We start from the raw sequence: 22384 nt of genomic DNA, 5'->3' as shown, positions 1-22384 counted from the left end.
CTTTCTGTTTAATGGTGTGGTAACTTGCTGGCAACAACCGTTGTCCCGTTTCTTTATAAGGATGAGGTGTAACCATTCTTTTTTTTTTTTACCTTATTATACAGATGAAAGTTTGTGGGGAAATAAGATACTTTAGAGGTCTTTTTGCCTACATTCCATTTGCATTCATAATTATATCACATTAAAACTGAGTTGGTATATTACTGCAGGGATTTGGGCTGATCCAGCAGCTTTAAGATGCTTTTTGTTTATTGCCGTGTTCGTTTATCCGTTCATTTGAGTTTCTTTCCTCTCCTTGATCCTCTACTAAAGACCATTCATAATTTAACGCAAATTTTATTTGTGGAAACATGCGCTGCATAGTTTGTTACAATCTAAGATAGATAATTATCGTTAATGTAATTAGTGGTTAATAGAACACACCTGTAAAGCAGGGTGATGAATGTATATTTAAAAGGATGCATTTTGTTCAATCAAATTACCTGGTAGGAACTAACTTTTATACAGTTTAGAGATTGTTTAGAGATTCTGTGATTATCAGAACACATTGATGTGATCACACAATAAAACAGCCTTAACAGCTGCTACAAACTCAAGTTAGCTTGTGTATTAATGTCATGCACTAGGTTGCTTTGTTTTTCTTTGAATGGAAATTTTTGCACTTATTTTGATGACTGGTCTACAATTAATAGAAAGCAGTCAAGTTGTTAGCCCCATGAATATGTGCATGCACTTGTGTTGTTTCACAGGAGGAAACAGTTTTCCTACAGTTTTCCAAGGAACATAATATAAAATAGTAACATGTCTGTATGATGCATAACTTTTCATTATTAAAGGTAGAAATGTGATAAACAATACCCCAAAAGCAGCCTCATTCACTGATTAGACCTAGCCTATAAACAGAACAGAGACAGGCTTATCTGATTTAGGAAACGCATGTATATGCCCAGGCTTTATACAAGGTGTCCACTGAGGAATGAAGCATACATTAAATGTATTTGTTGGGAATACACTCCAATATAAGAGGGTGCCATGATTTTTTTTATTTTTTTAATGGAATGATATCCTTAATCTAAAAGTGCAAAATGTTCTTCCTAGCTGCAAAAGGCAGTTGTTTGATGTTTACAAAATGACCATCTGGAAGACACACAGGATCCAGCTCTACTGGAACACCGAACATTACAAACAGTTCATTCCCAATACCAGAGTACAATAGCTTTGTAGCTTCATGCATGACCAGAACCAGTAAATATTATTGCCAAGTTAAGAATGACATTTACATCTGAGGAGAGAGACTTTTTAGCATCCGTCTTATTTTTGAGAGCAGGTGTTGTATATGTACAATGTAAAGAAATTTAAAACTCAGTACATTTCGTTCCCTTACAGATAGATGTTTCCATAGCATGGATCCACAATTTCTGCCAGTCTAGTCTAGGTCATCAATCATAATACCCAAATTTCTCTCCCTGGCTCGACTAATAGCTGGAGAGGTTAAAGATGAGTTGGAATTTAGGGCTCTATTTTGTACATACATAGAGTATATATATTTATCTTGCATATATACATTTTTCTCTATGCACCCCTGTTTCCTTTCCTCAGTTTGGACAGAGCACTCTCCACCATTTCACTGCGAGTTATACTGTGTATGACTATGTATGTGACGAATAAACCGAACTTGAACTTGAACTTGAACTCTGTAAAAACTCTTATGTCTTTCTTTGACTCTTGTGAAGACAAGACCCTTTCAGAATGTGAAGTGACATTAATCATTATTTGTGTGGTGTTTTTGATGATGGTGTCTGATTTGCAGATATCTAAAATAAATTAACCTTTCTATAAGACATGTTGCTGAAAGCCCATAGTTTTGATGAAATTATATAGGAGGGACATGATGTGTGTTTGAATAGAGTTGGGACTGCCCAGATTAAGGACACCCAATTTGGTTCTTAAATTCTAGGAGCGTGCATGTATACACAGGAAAGTCAAAAGTTGTTTGTAACTTGTCTATGCATGTTGTGTGCTTACAAGACAAACATTTAACCTAAGACCAAATGGGTTTGTTTTACTGAAATTATATATTTATAATGAAATTGTACATGCCCTTATGAGAAAGCTGAGCACAAGATGGCTACCTGTTGCCCAATCCTCTTGTTGTAACTGTATCCCATCACAGCATGCAGCTCTGACTGTCTGAATTCTTGCAACCCTGCTCTAAGAGGTTCTGTCAATTGCTAAGCAAATTGGTAAATCCTGCTCAGTAGCTGGCATATGTTTGCAGTAGCAGAAGCCCACGGTGCTAGCTGCATGCCATTCATTTAGCAACCACGTGAAAATAAACCGAATGTCCTCCAGTGTCAATGGCATATGGAGAAGGGGGAGAACTTTTCTCAGTCATGTGTTAACATTTATGCTACAATGCCCAATACATTGGTTCTTTGCGACTCTTCATACACAATGCGTAGGTTGTAAACAACAGTTGCATACCAGATGTACTATCTGGTTTCTGTTCTAAGAGCTCTTGGATAGTATTGTTTGCGTTGTTCTCATGGTGGTAAAAAACTGGAGTCTTCTCATCACTTCATAGATGTTTGTGTAATTTAGGCTTCAGGCACAGGCATCCTAACCTAACAGGTTTTTGCTGGCAACACTGTTGCTGAAGACTGTGTGTATGAGGCAAGTGCACAGCCCCTATGCAGTTTTACAGACATAGCTGACTTATTCAGACCCAGGTCGAGGATACTGTTGTGTGGTTCTATGGAGGCCTGCTTAGGTCTATATTTTGGGCAAATGTAGACTCAGTAATGGTTTACTGGGGATCCAGGCAATGAAAGCCAGTCAGCCAGGCAGTGCATACAAGCAAGTACGAGAGCTTGTTCAGTGTGGAGGTGAAGTTGCTCAGGGTTGTGGTTGGGGTGGCGAGAACTTGCTCAGCGTGCAGGTGAGGTGGCACTCTGAAATGGATTTACAGTAGTGGCTTAAAGGATTCATGTGTGAGCGCAGTTGTCATGACGATGACGATGCTTTGCATGCCACGGTTTTCCTTCCTCCAAGTTAACTGAACAAATCTGTTTGAATCTGTCCTCTTTCTCACAGACTTTGGTTAGTATCACAAGTTTTGCACAAAAGGATTTTTCCACCGATGTGCAAGCCACTATATTCTGTAAAGAATCATTAGGCTCCAAAAGGCCTTGATCTGCATTCGGTTGAATGATGGCAGAAACAACTCAGCCTTAATTCATAGTCATTTGTTTGAATTAGCAACTTTTATTTATTCAACAACTGAGCTGTTTTGCTGCCTAATCGTTCAATACGAAGCCTATGTCATACAGATAGGAAGCAGCTGCCTTTATTGTGCCTAAGTATAGAACAAATGTGCTGTTCTCTGTGGCAGAGCCCATTCAGATAATATTGTCCTGTTGTATATTCTGCATTATTGCCCATTGGTTTGAAGCTCTATAAGCAGAGGTATAAATGCAGTGGCTGGGCTGGGGTGGGTTGGGGGTGTGCGCAGTGTGTTACATGACTCTTCTGTTAATTTAGTTTATTTAATAAGTCTCCTTGTCCCATTAATTTATTGATTTATCTCATCCTGTATTTCATTATCTTTTTAATGTGTCTCACTTCAGTGCCTTCTTTAAAACCATTTCAAAGCTTTTTAAAAGAGAAATGAGTTCTACTAGGCATGGAAAGCCTGCAGAAGATACAGCAGCTGGTGGAAATGGGAGGCACCTCTGATACTGAAGCCATTGTTTCCTCTTTAATAACCCTGCAGTGGCGTGCGAGCCATGTTGGCAGAGCTTCTACCGGTGCAAACCTCCCCAGAGCCATAGGTAGAAATCTTGGTGGTGTGTTAGCAGTGCAGAAGCATAAATGCCTTGGTGAAGAGGTTTTGTCCCAAGGAACATTTATTTCTAAAGTTTTATCTTGTTTCATTGTGATGTGCATCATAAGCTGATTAAGGTTTTTCTGGATTCAAACAATTTTCTTCATTTAAAGTGAACAAAACAAGAAATGGAATATCCCACCCCTCTCTTAACTGCTTAACTGCATGATTTGAGTCATTCATTATAGCAAAGTGCATAAAGCATGAAGTGATGTCGTAATGCGCATTAGCAATTTAGTAGCAGCCCAGATACCAGAACAAATACCTACTTTTACAAGGATAATCAGTCGCAAGTAATATCTGTCTGTTCCTATGCTCTAGGTACATTTCTAAACAAGTTAGGAAATCTTGTTGTGCCATACAGTTTACCTTTTTTTTCTAGCAGTATGAAATAGCTGGAAATAATTGAAATGGGATGAACTTGAAGTGACTGAGAAGTTCCTGTTGTTCTGCAGTCGGCTTTTGTGTAGTCTTGTAAATAAAGTGTAGGAATATGCAAAACGCATGTGAAAGATGTCCAGCCCTGTTGTGATTTTACTTCCAAGTCACTTGTTCTCATCTTCCTCCATTGTGGTTTTAAACTTAACACTTTTATACTTAAACATTAGTGGTATTAAACTTAACAGTTCCACAGATGAGATCGTTATGCAGTGGCATGCACACACTCCCACTGTTGTCTTTGCTGAAACATTACCTTGTTGAAAGAGTAAGTAATGCCACTGGAAATACTGTATTTCACAGACATGTCCTTTGTGTACAGATTAAGTCTTATGTTTGAGTGTTCCTGAAAGAAAGCTGACTTTCTCTTCACTTTGGTGATGTTTGTGCCCTGTCAGACCAAGTATTTGTTTCCCACTAAATCTAATCTTTTCAGTAAAATTATGCCATTTCCTCAGAGGATCTCGGCGAAGATGTATAAATTACAGGGGTTTTTTTTCTTTCTCTTGAGTCTGACATAAATGCATAATTTTGGAAAAGTTATGGAGATGTCCGCCAAACAGAATAAAATGGAGTAAAAACTGGCCTGAGTGTGCATGCAACACGTGTGTGCGTGTGTGTGTGCGTGTGTGTGTGCGTGTGTGTGTGCGTGTGTGTGTGCGTGTGTGTGTGCGTGTGTGTGTGCGTGTGTGTGTGCGTGTGCGTGTGTGTGTGTGTGTGTGTGTGTGTGTGTGTGCGCACTGCAAACACAAAAGCTCAGTCAGGAGGGCTGTTGTGTTGCCAGCAGGATAGGATGACATGTCTTCCTGGGTCAGTGATTTCCACATAGCAGCAGAAGCCATGTCTATGTGCTTCAGCTACACCACATCTGACTACAGACACCAGTGGCAGGACACTCATTCACTGCAGTCATTTTTTTATACTGCAACAAATATTTCATTATTGTCTCAGCCCAGCAAATATTAATATATAAAGAATAACTAGCGTGCGTGATAAACTCACCACTTATTATATTTGACCCATTCATAAAGGAATACTTCATTGTTGGGCATAATCAAATGAAAGAAAAAGAGGCCTATAATCAATTGTATTGTGATTACCACTGTCACTTGGTATCTCCTGGAGTCTCACTGCTGGAGAACAAAACGAGTTGGCCTGAAACTGAGACGCTTACAGATGACATTGCTGTGTTGACGTCGCAGACCAGGTGACGTTATGAATTGGAAATGGGGGCTAAATGTAATGAGATGTCCATGGTTTCAGTTTTGTAAAGCATGGCGGTGTTACATGCCCTGGATCACAGCCCAAATCTCTGATCATGTTCCATTGAGATTCCCGATTTCAGTATCCTGAAAAGCCAAAAACAATATTAAAACATCCTTTCTGTTTCGAGATGCTATGTAGAAATGGCTATGGGGTCTCTTCACTATCGATCTGGCCATAATTTGCTCAGTGTCCACTCATGGTTTAATTATTCTGGTGAATGCACACTAGTTAAGTCAGGGAAATGTAATTGCATTACAGTCCACTTACAATGCTGGTAGTTGAGCGCATGCATAATGTCACAAGTGCACCAAGATATCACGCCACGTACTGCACAGCATGAGAAAGGATAGAAAAATGTTCCTTTCTTAGAAGTTTAATATGTTCCAGGAATATGATTCCCACCCACTTTATGCCTTGACTGACAAACTGCATCGGGCTCTCAGGGGCTATAAATCAAAAGGCAGAGGCACTAGTGGAATTCAATAGCAAGTGATTGGATAACTCTGAAGTGCTGTGGGTGAGAGCCTATTGTAATTAATTGTTCTGCTGCTCTCAATTAATAATGACTTTTCTCAGACTGGCACACAAGCAGACCCTTTTGTCTGATGCTGATTAGCTCACAGGCTTTTCCTGTGGTAAAGGAGGATACTCATTCCCATTCCTGGGAATCTGCTCTCCTCCAGAGACTGGTTCCATCTCCAGTCCAACACATTTGATCCTAATGTTCAGTTCTTCATTCAAGGCCTTCATTAGGTGGACCAAGTATAGTTCGATTTGAGATTGACCCGAATGACTTCTTCAAGATAATAGATCTCTACTGGAATAATACACTAGTGCCTTTTCATCCCTTTTTTCATCCATTAGCTCTTCATAAACATAATACTGCCAGTATTTTGCTAGTTTGGCAAACCAGGTACCAATTGGAGGCTGAAATGAACTGGTTTGAACTCAACTTTTTGTTTGAGGGTTTTTTTAGATATTAAGTCATCCCATCATCAACAAACTTTTAAAAATGACTAAATTACTAATTACCCTACTGCAATTACATACCACAGGTCTGATTACCATTGTTTGTATTTTTCCTTACAGTCAACAACATGGTTAAGTGTATGTGGTGTGAATCAAGTCTGTCATGTCAGGGAATGGAGTAGCTATTCAGTAGAAACTGTACTTGGGTGAAGCCCAATTTAACAAAACTCCCATTCCTCCTTGTGTAATTCACCCAGCTTCTGCTTTGTCAGGGAGAAAGTTAATTTGACCTTTCCTCTGTATGAGCAAATGGACCGTACACATGTAGCGATGCAGAACTGTAGTCTGTTAAGCTTCAGTACAGGGGTCTCCGATGTTGCATCTTCATCCTCCTTACATGAATGTAATGCTCACCAGTTTAAGTTCATGTGGTCCCTGTCCACTGTAACAAATAAAGTAATTGTCTATTTCTTTTTGTGAATACATCAAATCGACGTCAAATCAACGGCTAAGGAATCTGTCCGGTATCAGATCAATACTGATGATTAACACAAAGCGTATTTGGTTGGCTGGCTGTGGGCACTCACACACTGACCTGTTCGTCTCTTGCAGGGCTTTGACCCTCCCCATCAAAGTGACACCAGGACTGTTTACATTGCAAACCGCTTCCCTCAGCATGGCCATTATATTCCCCAGAGATTTGCAGATAACAGAATCATATCCTCCAAGGTAAGGCTGGGCAGTACCATTTGTGCTTTGATGCGCCGTTGCTCTCCATATAATCTCTGAGCTACAGTTCCGGCACCAATAAACGGCTATAAAACTGTAGCCACTTTAAAGTCATGAGTCTTCCTTCCTGTGGCTATGTCTGATGATGCAGTAAATCACTCATTCAGCTCCGGTTACTTTTCCCTCTGCAGTACACCATATGGAATTTCATTCCCAAGAACCTCTTCGAACAGTTCAGAAGAATAGCCAATTTCTACTTCCTTATCATCTTCCTCGTCCAGGTAAGGGTCCTGGCTTTTCTCTCACTCTCTGAGGGTGGAGGAACTGTTTTTCAAAGGCCCCCCGGACGTTTGGCATATCTCCCACCGTTTGCCCTAGAACAGCATTATCAATATCCCATATGTTCACAGATGCCTGGGCTGTTTTGTGCTGTGCCTCTTGCCAATTCCTTTGTCAAGCTCAAAATAATGTCCCCCCCCCCCCCCCCAGTTGAATTAAATGGGAGTGATTTAAGGTTCCTTTCTCCTGTTGGAGCCTTGCTGCCGTATTACGTTTTGAGACGTCATCTTTAACCTTTGTTTAATCATGGTGGAGCCCTTGAGCGGCTTCCCTCTTTATCAAATGTCTCGCTCTATACTGAGCTGTAGATTCAGGGGCTTTGCCCTTAAAGCTAGTGGTCCATTGCTTTATCTGAGGGTTATGGCTGAATCTTTGAACCAAACCTTCATGTGGTTTATAATGGTTCCGTGAGAATTTCATGTTGTTGCTTATGATACACTTGGAAAACAGTAAGGACTTTAGGACCCGATTAAATGTGTGTGCTATGGTTTATTTCAGTGCGCAGTGAATGTTTGTGCATTTGACACAGTCAGAGAACAATAAATAGGAATTAATGAATAAAGAATTATTCAGAATCTTCACAGCACAAAAAGCTAATTTTTTAGTCTCATCTGATGTGGGATGCTACTATATTGCTGTTTTATTGTGATTCCGTGAATGTATATTTGACGAATAAAATGTGTCAGTGGAGGTTCTCACACACCAATGTTACGGTACCTTTTTTCTGCAGTTAATGATAGACACACCCACTTCCCCTGTGACAAGTGGACTTCCCCTATTTTTTGTTATCACAGTGACTGCCATTAAACAGGTCAGTATTGTTGAAATATATTATTTATTCATTCTTTCATTCATTATTTGTTTTGTCATATCCTTGATTTTGTGGATGTGTTGTCCACATATCCTGTATGTACTTCTCTGGGCAAGTTTTAAGATAAATTGTGTAGTCTTAATCAATTGTGTATTTCTTACAAAAGTATATTATAAGAATATAATTCTTTGACTAATATTGTGCTGTGTACAGATGATATGTTGCATCGCTGTGCTAAAAAGTAGAGCAATGTGAATTCTCGCTGTCTTAAATGCACACCCCACCACTGCAGGGCTATGAGGACTGGCTCAGACACAAAGCAGATAATGAAGTGAATGGGGCCCCTGTGCTCGTGGTGCGCAGCGGCAGCCTGGTGCAGACCCGCTCCAAAAACATACGAGTGAGTTACATCCTCAGTCCTAAACACTAGCAGGTCTCTTAAATGTCGGCTGTATGTATCTCGGTCTCAACACCATTTCGCTAGTGGAGAACTCTCTTTAAACACAGTATGTGTTTTAAAGAGTCAGTTCAGCCAAAGATGCCAACTATGTTAACAGCCTTGGCGCTAGAATGGTGGGTTTCGTGACCCCATACATTTCTTCTCCTTGTTTTCCAAGTTTATTTTTAACAGTGCCTTCTCACTAGGGTTACTCACCCTTCATACCTTTTAATTTTAATTTCAGTGTAGTTGCTGAATAAATTACAATAGTTAGTTAACATGACTTATAAATTATTAAATATTAAGCCTTGCAATTTAAGAACAAAACCACATACAAGGAACAAACTTTTTCTCCTAGGGATTACTCCCCTGAGAGTCCTTCCTTTCTGTTTGCAGGTGGGAGACATCGTAAGAGTAGCCAAAGATGAGACATTCCCCGCAGACCTTGTGCTGCTATCGTCAGACCGAGCAGAGGGCACCTGCCATATCACCACTGCCAGCCTGGACGGCGAGACTAATCTGAAGGTGTGTACCTCCCTCCTCTCTCCTGCCCTACTGCAGGGAATCACAGTTCCTTAACAGGCTTTCCCCTGCCTCTCTGGCCCACAGATCCTTTCTTATAATTGAATTTAAAGTTTCTAATTATTTCATTTTGATTAGGACTAGGAAGTATATCAGATTTAGCAGTAGATTTGATATTTTTGAAAACTCGGCCTGGAAAAGTCAGTGGCCCAGATTCATGAAACTTGACAGAAACCGCTCTATGAAAAAATGTGACAATATAATTCCTATTCATAAAGTTACCGTGGCGATAATTAGCATAGCAGTGTCAATTTGCCACTGTGATCATTTCACCTGTATCCTAGGTATAAGACAGTCAAAAGTAACATGTAAATAACACCATACATATTAAAGACCCGCATCTAAATGACTGACTAACCCCTGTCGTGAGACCAGTGCTAAGATGAAAACTGCCAGTTACATAAATATGTAATGTATTTGTAACTAGGGCTACACCTAACAATTATTTTGTTAGTCTAATGATTATTTTTCGGGTTAGTTGGTTAATCCAGTTATTCTAAAGATTATTTAAAAAAAACTTCTCATTAATATTTCTATCATCTCTTAAACACAAATTAACCAGAAACAAAGTGTGACAAGGGCAAACATGATGCAAGTTGAGGTTTTCAAACAAAATCGTTGAATGCAACCGAAAGTTTAAAAATAAAATTTTGGGGCCCAGTATGCACTATGCGACTAAAATACATTTTTTGATGATTGTGGATGAGTTTGGTTTTTTTTTTTAAACCCAGAGTGACTGGACGCACTCATCTTGCTTCATAGCTATGCGCCATCGGAAATGATGTAAATCAACGTATTTGTGTAATGACAGTAACGAGTCACCCCAGCAATATTTGTAACTTTCAGCGAGCCAGGAACTGCATGGTTAGGCTCAGGTGATGACTTCAGTACTGCTTCTAAATCATGACAGAGCAGCAAAATGGTCATCTCTTCTCACTCTATATCTGTTTCAAGTTTTTTCCCCTTTGTTGCAAGCGTTCATGGCGTTCTGAGTCACTTTCCTGTTTGTGCCCTCCTACTTTGCAGTTGCAAAGTTTGCCATCATGCTTACTCCAAACAGACCACAAATGTGCCCTTTTTAAGTACAATTATCAGTTACCTAAATGAGCGTATGAGCAGACATTTGTTGAGCACCTGTATATGTGACCAAACATTGTTAGAGAAAAGATCGTCTGATTTACCTCAGCTTCATGCCGGGACATTTCGTGTCAGACAGTTTTTAGGTTTTTTTTTTTGTGGAGCTAAGAATTGCTCCCATCATATGCCAATGAGGACAGAATGCAGTAGCAGCATATCACGCAAACATTAAAATATGCCAGAAAGCCACATTCATTAAATGACATAATAGGTTATTGTGGCATTAATTGCTTTTACCATCATGTGAGTCCTGGTGGCAGGCTGTAGGAGTCTGGCCCCATACGTCATGGTTTTGAGAACAGGGCATCAAAGATGTGGGGAGTGAGTGCGGCAGTGAGAATGGAGGTACGTGATATTGAATGAGAAAAAGATTGCAGATGGAGCTTTAATGTTAAATGTAAACTAAACCTACTCTATTATTGTTTTAAGAGAACATACCAGGTTTAGTACTTTTGCATGAAAAATACAATCTGTTGTGCTGATTTTCAATCAACAGAGTGTTTTGAGATCAAATTACAGTGTGTCAAATATTGCATTTTGGGTATTAAAAAAAAAGAAGAAAGTAATTGATGAAATCTGTACAGGGCTATGATGGCACTGGTGAAAATGCTTTCTCTGTAGTGCCAGTATTTGTTTTTGCTCTCTGTAGAAAAAGCTGCTGCTCTAATTGTTGAAAAGCTGAAACATTTTAAGGTGTTATTTGTTTTCCCCAAGGTTACTTTATTTTGGTCATTATTCCTTATCTGCAAAGAGCTGGTGTGGCTGCAAAGGTTCCACTTATTTAATTAGTTGTTCTCCTTGCACAAACAGTGGATGGAGCCTGCTGCTGTTTGATTGGAGTACAAACCTGCAGCCAGCCTGGCTCTTGATAGATAAAATTTGACACCTCTGATGCATAATATTGCATCCATTATATAGTGCACGGTATCAGTGACACTATACTGAGTAATTCCTGCAAGTGGTTAAATGTTCACGCAGAGTACCGTTCCTTCTGTCTTGCCAAAGCTAGCGTGAATCAGGGTCAGGCAGTGGCTGCAGCCCCTGTGTTTTCTTAGAGTGCTTCCCTGCTGTATGCTAAGTAAGTCGTTCCTGGCGCACAACTCTGCGCCTCCTTGTCCATCTCTCGTGTGTGCCACTCCGTGCAGACTCACTTTGCCGTGCCAGAGACTGCCGTGTCTCAGTCTGTGTCGCGGCTGGAAACCCTGCAGGCCGTGGTGGAGTGCCAGCAGCCCGAGGCCGACTTATACAGGTAACAGGAGCACCCGAGCCCGGCTCAGCATAACACTTCTGCACTCCTCACTGGGAATGTTTATTGCCCAGTCCCTTCTGCTCACCTGAAATGGTGGGGGTTTTTATAGAATAAGACCGGCTGTCAGCAGGTGTGTCATTCTCTTGTTCTGGCCTTTGCTTTGCTCAGCAAAAGTGTCTCCCTCTTCCAGGTTTGTTGGGAGAATAACGGTTACACACCAGGGAGAGGAGATAGTGAGGTAGGTTTGGAAACTTGCACCTGAAAATGGGTTACAAAACTGGAAGTTGAGAAATAGCCTTTATGGGAAGTGGGGTGGTGGGAGATGGATTGGTTTGTTTGGGGTTTTGTTTGTTTGTTTTTGGTTAGTTGTTTTTATTTATATGATTAGTTTTCATTAGATAGAATACCGACCAGATTCTTTTGCTCTCTGATCAGACCTCTAGGTCCAGAAAACCTCTTGCTTCGAGGAGCACGACTGAAAAACACCAAAGAGATTTTTGGTGGGTATCCGCCAATTGGAGTTTCCCTTTGCTTCAGTGGAGTATAGTATTCTTAATATTTGGAGCTGACATGTTTTGTTTGTCTTTGTGTTCCTCCTCACGTTCAGGTGTGGCCGTATACACAGGAATGGAATCAAAAATGGCTCTGAATTACAAGTGCAAGTCACAAAAGCGCTCAGCGGTAGAAAAGTATGTGAAGGTTTTTTGTATGTTTGTTTTATGGATGTTGCTTGTTGTTGTTGTTGTTGTTTGTGGGCGTTACTTTGCTTTTTCAGTGGTGAATTTGGTCATTCCTCCATTCCACTTTATTTGTTACAAGGGCCTAACAAGCATTTAATCTCTCATCTTCCCAGGTCAATGAATACGTTTCTTATCATCTATTTGGGCATCCTGCTTTTCGAAGCCATCCTCAGCACCATTTTAAAGTACACCTGGCAGGCAGAGGCCAAGTGGGACGAGCCCTTCTACAACGAGAAGTCTGAGGTGGAACGCAACAGCAGCAAAGTAAGAAGCACTCACTCCCCACTGTGCCCGCGCTGGCCCCGGCCACTTTGTTTGTTAGGGTGGTAGACATGTGAGCTTAATATACAGGAATGCAGAGTGGCTCCTAATGGGTGGTCTTGTTTTATTGACACTGTTAAGTGGTAGTTTTTAGTGGTGTTAAGTTTTTAGTTTTGTTTTGGGGGTTTTTTTCGGCTTGTAACACAACCCCTCACCCTCAGCCCCTGATATTGAAGGTGTGGTCCAAATGAATGTAAAAGCACATTTCTGGTGTATGTAGAAAACACTCACATGTGCTAACGATAGCATACCAAGTGGCAGTATGGGGGCAGTAGAGTGAGTAGGGTTTTTTTTGTTTTCTTTTTCTTTTTGAGAGGGCAGTCCTTGTAAGTGTGGGTGCTTGTAATTTGTATTTTCTGAAATATGATTAGCTTGAGATGCATTTTACTTCTGCCACGTCATCACCTACAGCAACAGAGCTGTGGACGTGACTGCAAAGATTTTGATAAGACGGCTGGAAAAAAAGGAAATGTGTGTTGGGGAGAGGTGGCTTGTCTGCCTGCATGCTACCTTCTTCCATTCAGCATTACTGTCATCTGCTGCCGTCATACTTCACCTCATGTTTATTTGAGTACACCTCAAGTAAGTGTGTGTGTGTGTGTGTGTGTGTGTGTGTGTGTGTGTGTGTGTGTGTGTGTGTGTGTGTGTGTGTGTGTGTGTGTGTGTGTGTGTGTTTATTTCTCAGATTCTGAAGTTTATCTCTGACTTCCTGGCCTTTCTGGTCCTCTACAATTTCATCATCCCAATTTCACTTTATGTCACCGTGGAGATGCAAAAGTTCTTAGGCTCTTTCTTCATTGGCTGGGACCTGGACCTGTACCATGAGGAGAGTGACCAAAGGGCCCAAGTCAACACCTCAGACCTCAATGAAGAGCTGGGACAGGTGTGTGCGTGTGTGAGAGAGAGAGAGGTGGTGGTGGTGTTTGTAAGGTATCGTTTCCATGTAACTAAGCTGTCTCTGATGAACTAAGAAACCTGCTGAATAACTTCTGTTGTGCTGTAGGTGGAGTATGTCTTTACTGACAAGACGGGCACTTTGACTGAAAATGAGATGCAATTCCGGGAGTGCTCCATCAACGGCATCAAATATCAGGAGATCAACGGCAAGCTTGTCCCTGAGGGAATGACTGAAGACACTCCAGACAGCTCTGCTCCTCACCTGGTGAGATCCAACGTTCGTGATAGACAGAGATGCTGAAGAAGGGAAAATCAGAACCGCCACAGTCCTATTCTTCTTCTACCAGGGTGTAGAGTAATGATGACAGTGTTCTTGTTTCGTCTGTTTGTCACACACGTGTGTCTCAGAGCAGGGAAGAGGAGCTGTTCCTGAAGGCCGTATCACTGTGCCACACGGTACAGATCAGCTATGATCAGCCAGACGGCCTTGGTGACCCCTTTTCCCACGCCAACGGCTTCACATCGCAGATGGAGTACTATGCGTCCTCTCCTGACGAGAAGGCTCTGTTGGAAGCCACCAAAAGGTAGGAGCTGGACTGCCTTCCACATTTTGCAGCAGAAATATATTTGCTTTAATTTGTTCAACATTTTGCTTTTTAAGTTAACATATTTGTAACCTATTATGGCTTTTCATGAGAAAACCTGTGCTTTTGTCATTTTACTGCAGGATGGGTGTGACTTTCACAGGAATCAGTGGAGAAAACATGGAGGTCAAAACATTTGGGAAATCAGAAAAGTGAGACTTGGTTTTTATTTTTCTTTGGGGTGGGGTGGTCCAGCAAGTTGGCTCTGGTACTGATTATTGGTGGTCTACTCTTCACTTTTATCTGGCCTCACTGACAGGTATAAACTCCTTCATGTGTTGGAGTTTGATCCAAACCGACGGCGGATGAGTGTAATACTGCAGAATCCATCAGGTGGGTGCCTAATACTACTCTCATGCTTGTTACAACTAGCATGACATTGAAGAGTTTGTTAATGGAGCAGAAATCACTTAGCTAATGACCTGCTGTTTGACAGGGGAGAGGGTATTGTTCACTAAAGGGGCAGAGTCTGCTGTCCTTCCCTACGCTAAGAGTGGAGAGATTGAGAAGACCAGGGTGCACGTGGACGAGTTTGCTCTGGTAAGAGACAAGCTGGTTACTGCGGTCTGGGCAGAGGAACTTGAAGTGCAAGCATCCACAGGAAATCCCAAGAAAATCAACATGCCTATGGAGATGATTAGGCAGGAAGGACATACCTTTATGTGTGGCACGTGCAATCAGACAGATGTGCTGTACTCCCTACCACAGAATTGAGTCTTACTGCCCAGTGCCTTGGGTAGAGTATTCATCTTTCAAAGGGCACCCTCCACCTGAGTGTCTTTCCCTATATTACACTGGTGCCATGACCACCGGGCAGTTCTCCACGCATGCCCACTGCTTTTAGGGCCGGTCCTTGAAGGTCACAGGGAGCTTGACATTAGCCCACTCGCAGGCTTGTATGCAGATGACCCAGTTCACCCACAGTTTTTCACACACAGACACACACAAACAACTTTTCACTCAGCAATCCTTTATAACATCATACTAAAGAACAGTACTGATAATGATAAAATCTTGGAACAATCCTCAGTGATATTGGTTTCCTCTCAGTAAATGGTCTCTCTTATCTTCAGACTACATTTCCGTAGTAATGCAGATTCATCAAGTTCATGCAGATTAATCTAAGAAAATATCTTCTGTTCCCCATATTTTACCACCTTTTAGGAATTTCATGTGACTATGTAAACAGCTGAGCTGAAACCGCTGATATAGACAGCAGAAAATATAATTTGGTTTTTACTTTCCAGTGTTTGCATGCACTGTTGAAACCACAGGCAGCGATACAGTGGGTTAAGAACACAAAGAAATTATTTAAAAAAAAATTTTTTAAAAACCTGAAACCTCTGTTCTTCCCTTCCTTTCTGGTGTCTTTAGAAGGGCCTGCGGACACTGGTGGTGGCATATAGGCTCTTCAGCACAGAGGAGTATAAGGAGGTGGCGCGTCGGCTCCACGAGGCACGCACCGCCCTGCAGCAGAGAGAGGAGCGGCTTGCCGACACCTTCAGCTTCATCGAGAAGGACCTGGAGGTGCTGGGAGCCACTGGCGTGGAAGACAAGTGAGTCAGCACCCACGCCTCCTGCCAGACTGCTGCTCAGGGCTTCCACCTCACTGCGATCTGCATATGTAGGAGGAAGAGCTGCTCACTCCTATTGGAAAGGTTTCTTATATGTGCCATGTGGGTGAGTGTCTGCCTAATCCAGGATTGGAACCGTGTTGCCCGTCAGATGGCTTTTAGTTAGGATTTGGTGTTGATGACCCAGGCACTTATGTAACAGTTGCTTCTCCTAATGCCACTTTTGTCTCTGTCTGTCTGTCTGTCTATCTGAGCCTGGGATGCACCATTCTCCAGTAACACCAGCCCCATGCTGAATAGCATACAGCAGTCAGATGGAGAGCTTTAAGGGCACTCGGTGTGGCACCATGTAGCACAAGCCTCCAGCCACCACAGCTCTTCAGTCCTTTTGAGTTGGACAAAGTGGAGTCCTGCACCATTCAAACAATTATGCAACCAAGGCTTGGGGGGGGGGGGGTACACAATATCACAGTTAAGGAGGGTTTCCCACACTTATTTCACCTCGATTGATTGATCATGGATGTGTTTGATGGTAAAATGCCAAACTCTGCCATGTCCTCTGAGGCTGGAGTTCAGTGCCTCTGTTGTAAGACTTGCCTTGCCTTAATGCTTTGACACTTTAGCGTTTCTGCATGGTGGATTACTCAGACATTTTGTACTGTGTTGAAGGACTGTTTGTAAACACTGGCACAACGCTGTGTGGTGTAGCTGAATGGGTCCTCCGTGATCTCCCTCTACATCCCTGCTCTCTAAAAACACACTCTTTACAAGCTGTTCATTTGGGGGTGTGTGTGTGTGTGTGTGTGTGTGTGTGTGTGTGTGTGTGTGTGTGTGTGTGTGTGTGTGTGAGAGAGCCATATGCCTGGATCTTTGCTCTGTGCTTTCTTAAATCCTCCCTGTGCAGTAGGCCTGCTACAAACACAGCAGCTCTGATCTGCCCCACAGAAAACGTCATCTTGAAAAGAGTCTCTATAGAATGTAGGAAGTCATTAATCCTCCAAGTGCAATCCCTCCCCTGTGCCATTCCCCATTTCCCTATCATAGTGCTCCTGCCCAGTGACAAAGCTCTGTAGCACTGTATGGATATTTGAGCTGCTGTGCGCGGTATAGGAAAGATCAGGGTGTGGAGGAAGCTCTGGCAGTGGGCAGAATTGTTGCTCTGCTTGGATAAGATGCTAGCAGGCATGCCTCAGGGTTTAAGTGCTGTGTTCTGAGTGTGTTTGGTTCTGTAGCTAAACATCATAATATGGCTGCACACTAGTACAAACTCTCTTTTAAGTTAGACATTTCACTGCGAGTTATACCGTGTATGACTATGTACGTGACTAATAAACCGAACTTGAAACTTGAACTTGGACATGATATTAAATAGGAGAAGACTGTGGCTATAACTGTGTGTGTGTGTGTGTGTGTGTGTGTGTGTGTGTGTGTGTGTGTGTGTGTGTGTGTGTGTGTGTGTGTGTGTGTGTGTGTGTGTGTAGGCTGCAGGAGAAGGTCCAGGAGACAATCGAGGCCCTGCGGCTGGCGGGGATCAAGGTCTGGGTGCTGACGGGTGATAAGCACGAGACGGCGGTCAGTGTGAGTCTGTCCTGCGGCCACTTCCACCGCACCATGAACATCTTAGAGCTCGTGCAGCAGAAGACCGACCACGAGTGTGCCGAACAGCTGCGGAGGCTCTCCCGCCGGTGAGCACACACCACTTCTCCCTCTCTCTCTCTCTCTCTCTCTCTCTCTCTCTCTCTCTCAATTCATTTCAGTGGTGCTTTATTTATTTCTCTCTCTCATTTCTTTATTTCTGAACCCATTGAAATCGTTAGGAGTGAATTTTGCAAAATGGCACACTTCACTAACCTTTCTTCAAGGTTAACATTCCGGCACAATAAATTTGGTTAAATCCGTGGACTGGGGACTACAGGGACGTAGTGCTGCTGTTTTGTATGGGACACATTCCGCTATGACCCTGAGCACATTTAATCCTGCCCTCTCTCTCCCTTTCCCTCTCTCCACTCTTCCCCCCCCCTTTCAGTTCTTCCATTCTGCCTCTCATTCTCTTTCTGCTGTTACATTATTAGATTCCGCTCTGTAATTGGCTGGACCCAAGAGAAACTCAAGACTGCCAGAACCCCTTTTCTCGCATTCTGTCGTTGCTTTCTGTGCCAGTGGCCCCCTGTATATACGGGTCGTGACGGGGGGCTCTAGTGGAGGTGTGGGGGGGGGGTTGTTATGCATGTTGAGGCGTGGTGTATGGCGACTGTTGACTCACCCACCTGCGTGGGGGTGTGTCTGGAGGCAGCACTGCACACATCACCACCCACTGAACCATCGAGCAGTTGTGAAATGTACTAAACAGGGTTTTGCTGCCAAGTAAAGCGGATTGTGATGGCACGGTTGTGTAGGATCAGAGAGGACCATGTGATTCAGCACGGGCTGGTGGTGGACGGGGCCAGTCTGAGTCTGGCTCTCCGTGAGCACGAGAAGCTCTTCATGGAGGTGTGTAAGAACTGCTCCGCCGTGCTCTGCTGCCGGATGGCGCCCCTGCAGAAGGCCAAGGCAAGTTCCAGTGGGTGTGGCTGTATTCCTAAGGGCGGGCTCTGTGGGCGTGGCTGTGTACATGAGTGTGAATAAACTGATGCCCGTAAGCCTGTGCATCATATTGGTGCTGGTGCCACAGGTCACAGTCACTAATGTCGCCAGTCTGGGTTTAATTGCCCTCTACTGCCTTACTGATTCCCCCCACCCCCACCCCCAAAGCTGGGGTTAATGGCAGTTCTGTGTTTGGCAGGTGGTGCGCTTACTTAAGACCTCCCCAGAGAAACCCATTACTCTAGCCATTGGGGATGGCGCCAATGATGTCAGTATGATCCAAGAGGCCCATGTTGGTATAGGTAAGTGCCCTTTTAGGGAAGAAAATGGGACTAATAAATCTCAGAATTAGTGTGTCTAGCGTGAGTCATACAGATTTAGAAATAAATCAAAGGGCTCCGATTAGGATGACCCGAACCGCATTGCAATTCTGCCGGACCCGAGAGGAAACCTGCACAGTTAAAATGTTAATGTGACTTTGACTGGGTTGCCTGTTCTGCCAATCGCACTAACAGAATCTGATTGTGTCCAGGTATCATGGGGAAAGAGGGAAGGCAAGCTGTGCGAAACAGTGACTATGCAATCGCAAGGTTCAGATTCCTTGCCAAATTACTGCTCGTCCACGGCCACTTCTACTACATTCGAATAGCGACTCTAGTGCAGTACTTTTTCTACAAGGTAAGTTAACGAGATGGGGAGAGATTTCAATCATATGTGAGCATTCTGAATAACTGTTGCTTAAAGGGAATCTTTTATTTTTTTGTAGAATGTGTGCTTTATCACACCCCAGTTTTTATACCAGTTCTTCTGTCTGTTTTCACAACAAGTAAGTGTCTTTTTGGTGTATCATTATCTATCGATGTGTTTGTTGGTCTTTCATGGCATTTGACTGTTTTGCACTTTCACCGAATGGTTGTCTGATCTTGTTTCCCTTCCTTCTGTCACCCTCTGTCTAATAGCCATTATTTTCTCCTTAACTTAGTTTGACATGGAAACAGCCTTTCTAGGTGGTTGGACTTAACAGATCGGTCCTTATTTTAAACTATGTGATTGCGTCGGCATTTTAAATATACCAGAATAGTTAACTATAGCACTAAAGACTAAGGAGCACACGCGACTCTGACGTCGCCCTCCCGTAGCCCTGTTGGCAGATGTGTGACGCTCCAGCGCTGACCGTTTGGACTGGGCCGACCCGTTTCTCACCCCTCCTCCTGTATCTCACAGACCCTGTATGACAGCGTGTATCTGACGCTCTACAACATCTGCTTCACCTCCCTCCCCATCCTGGTCTACAGTCTCTTTGAGCAGCTGGTCCACCCACACGTGCTCCACAACAAACCAGCACTTTACCGGTAAACTGCGCGCAACCAACAGGCACCGCTAGCATCGGCTTCTAAAAGGGTTTACTCGATTCATGACCGAGCCAGGAACGTTACCAGGCATTCAGAGAGAGGAAACACTCCGTTTCATTCTAGTGCGGATGCGGCAGAGAGCAAGAAGTGTTTCAGATGTTTCCCATTTTGCCGTTAAATCTAAATGTAGCGAAGACTTTAATTTTAGAGCAAAAGTCATATAAACAGTACAAATGAAGCAGCAGTAAGCCGGCATGGTCTGACCCCCTAATCCTGTCTTCCCATGTTAACAGAGATATCAGTAGGAACGCCATTCTCTCCTTCAAAACCTTCCTGTACTGGACCACACTGGGCTTCTGCCATGCCTTCATTTTCTTTTTTGGCTCTTACATCTTGATGGGAGAGGACACCAGTCTGATGGGAAATGGACAGGTCTGTTTGGTACACTCGTCGTCTCCCCCCCCCACACACACACACCCCCGTGTTCACTCACTCCGCCTGCTGCTTTTACTCACTTCAGATCCTTCTTTCCTTTCCTCACATTCACCCTCAAGCAGCTCTAGCCTGTGCATGTGTTGTGACTACCGGTGAATTAAATGTCCTGTGTCATATTGAGTGAGATCAAGCATGCGAGAAACGGCAGGATTTGGTCCTGCAGCAGGGCTCCAGCCCAGTCCTGTCATGGCCAGTCCTACACTGGCAGAATTACAGCACCTCGAGTAGTTCAGACCCAGCACAGCCAATGCCACTTTTACTTGCATATAAATTAAGCATGCGTAGACAGTTCCGTATTAACGTGCAGAGACACTAGAACCTTTTGTAAAGAATTTGATCGACAGAATGTTGACATTGTGCTTAACCCACCCTAGCAGGCGTTTGCATAACAGTGCCTAGCAATCATGAAGATGTGCCAGCAATGTGCGGACTTGAATTAAAGTCACAGAAAATTGCCCACAAAAATGACAAGAATCCAAAATAAAAAATAGTCAATTGTACTACATAGTGGAGAATCAACTAAAATGCTGTTTGGAATATTTTAAACCTTTAGTGGGTCAGATTGTGAAGGCTCTGTCATAAAGTATACACAACATGTTTGGTGGGAGTGCCTTGCCGCTACAGACAGCCTGTTAGATTTTGTAGTCTTAGTCCAGTGTGAGTGTGGTGTTGTAGATGTCAGCATTTGCTAGTCACACACTCAGAAATCCTCCTTATGGTCACGGCTAATGAGGTGAACTGACTGCCATGACAACCACACAATCACAGCTGCAAACATCAGAGAGGATTTAAACAAAGATTACCACTTCTCTGTATAAATAGTATTACAGACTTCAGACTTGGAGTCCAAATCAAGAGTTTGTTGATGATTTCAGTGTGTTTAAGGATCTCGAGAATGTTGGTGGCTCTACTACAGTAAATAGTGTGAATGGTGTCATAAGTGCCGCGCAACAAAACTAAACACGCATCCTCAAAGAAGCGTCACTCAAGTTCCAAAATATTCCACCATCTTGTGAGGATGTTCACTTGCTTTTACTTCCTGCTTGTTTCATTTTTCTCTCCTTTATTTCTCATTTCTGTGTGTGTGTGTGTGTGTGTGTTTGTGTGTGTGTGTTTCTCTTTTTTTCTCCGTGCGCTGCATGTTTTCAGATTTTGCGAGCTAACAGGCAGCTGGTAAGACTTGTCTGGATGCATGTCCCCTTTCACAGTGCACAGCTGTTACTGTCCACTGAGCCGGCAAAGTGTCATGTTGATGTAGTAGTTTTCTACCAAAGGGATGAGATAGGACGCCATCTTGGAAAATGTTCCCCCCACTCAGCTTTGCATGGCAGAAAAACAAACACAAAGCATTAGTTTCCGATGTCCTCCCAGTTTTCTCCCAAGTTTAAAACTCAAGCGTCATCTGCTACATCTGTTGTTGTGGCTGAAACGTACTGGAAAGCCTGGAGACGTTGCGCTGACACAGCAGTCGTACAGCATGTTCCCGTCTCTTGAGCTAATCTGGCGCTAGTGCCGGCGTGCTGCTGCCGTTTGCTTTAAGCCTCATTACTGTTGTCTTTGCAGATGTTTGGGAACTGGACTTTCGGTACCTTGGTATTCACCGTGATGGTAATTACTGTGACTTTGAAGGTGAGTAGCCCAGCGTGAGATTAGAGGATCGCCTCAGAGCGGACATGGCAATGGTGTTTCTAACCTTACCTCTGTGTTCCCAGCTGGCCCTGGAGACGCACTTCTGGACGTGGATGAACCACTTTGTGACGTGGGGCTCCATCGCCTTCTACTTCATCTTCTCCTTGTTTTACGGCGGCATCATCTGGTACTGCAGTGACCTTATTCTGCCCGCAAAACCACACAGCACAATGCCACTTCACACAAGCACTTCTGTTAAAATCCCATCCTTCCGTCTGAAGGTCCAGGACATTGTGTTTTCTCCCAT

General features: G+C 43.1%; 1 protein-coding gene across 7 annotated transcripts in view; it reads left to right on the top strand.

Moving 5' to 3' along the window:
• The window catches only part of LOC113577842 (probable phospholipid-transporting ATPase IF), a 34195-nt gene that overhangs the window by 1905 nt on the left and 9906 nt on the right, over positions 1-22384 (top strand). For 5 of the 7 annotated variants that reach the window (XM_027010724.2, XM_035523112.1, XM_035523116.1 and 2 more), the window contains exons 2-28: positions 7169-7285; positions 7477-7566; positions 8355-8435; positions 8728-8835; positions 9271-9399; positions 11739-11842; positions 12033-12080; positions 12278-12342; positions 12450-12531; positions 12696-12846; positions 13589-13786; positions 13907-14065; positions 14209-14384; positions 14528-14596; positions 14704-14777; positions 14881-14984; positions 15819-16000; positions 17500-17703; positions 18415-18568; positions 18801-18903; positions 19134-19279; positions 19368-19427; positions 19826-19953; positions 20247-20385; positions 21598-21621; positions 22012-22077; positions 22161-22264. In XM_027010724.2, the coding sequence (XP_026866525.1) occupies positions 7169-7285; positions 7477-7566; positions 8355-8435; positions 8728-8835; positions 9271-9399; positions 11739-11842; positions 12033-12080; positions 12278-12342; positions 12450-12531; positions 12696-12846; positions 13589-13786; positions 13907-14065; positions 14209-14384; positions 14528-14596; positions 14704-14777; positions 14881-14984; positions 15819-16000; positions 17500-17703; positions 18415-18568; positions 18801-18903; positions 19134-19279; positions 19368-19427; positions 19826-19953; positions 20247-20385; positions 21598-21621; positions 22012-22077; positions 22161-22264 (3065 nt within the window). The remainder of the gene's footprint in view (positions 1-7168; positions 7286-7476; positions 7567-8354; positions 8436-8727; positions 8836-9270; positions 9400-11738; positions 11843-12032; positions 12081-12277; positions 12343-12449; positions 12532-12695; positions 12847-13588; positions 13787-13906; positions 14066-14208; positions 14385-14527; positions 14597-14703; positions 14778-14880; positions 14985-15818; positions 16001-17499; positions 17704-18414; positions 18569-18800; positions 18904-19133; positions 19280-19367; positions 19428-19825; positions 19954-20246; positions 20386-21597; positions 21622-22011; positions 22078-22160; positions 22265-22384) is intronic. The other 2 variants (XM_035523115.1, XM_035523114.1) reach the window with 1 other exon arrangement.

This window comes from Electrophorus electricus, chromosome 26, assembly GCF_013358815.1.
Source record: "Electrophorus electricus isolate fEleEle1 chromosome 26, fEleEle1.pri, whole genome shotgun sequence".
In the NCBI taxonomy this organism is placed as follows: domain Eukaryota; kingdom Metazoa; phylum Chordata; class Actinopteri; order Gymnotiformes; family Gymnotidae; genus Electrophorus; species Electrophorus electricus.
The sequence above is the reverse complement of the archived record's forward strand: the minus strand, read 5'-3'. Positions and strand labels throughout refer to the sequence as shown.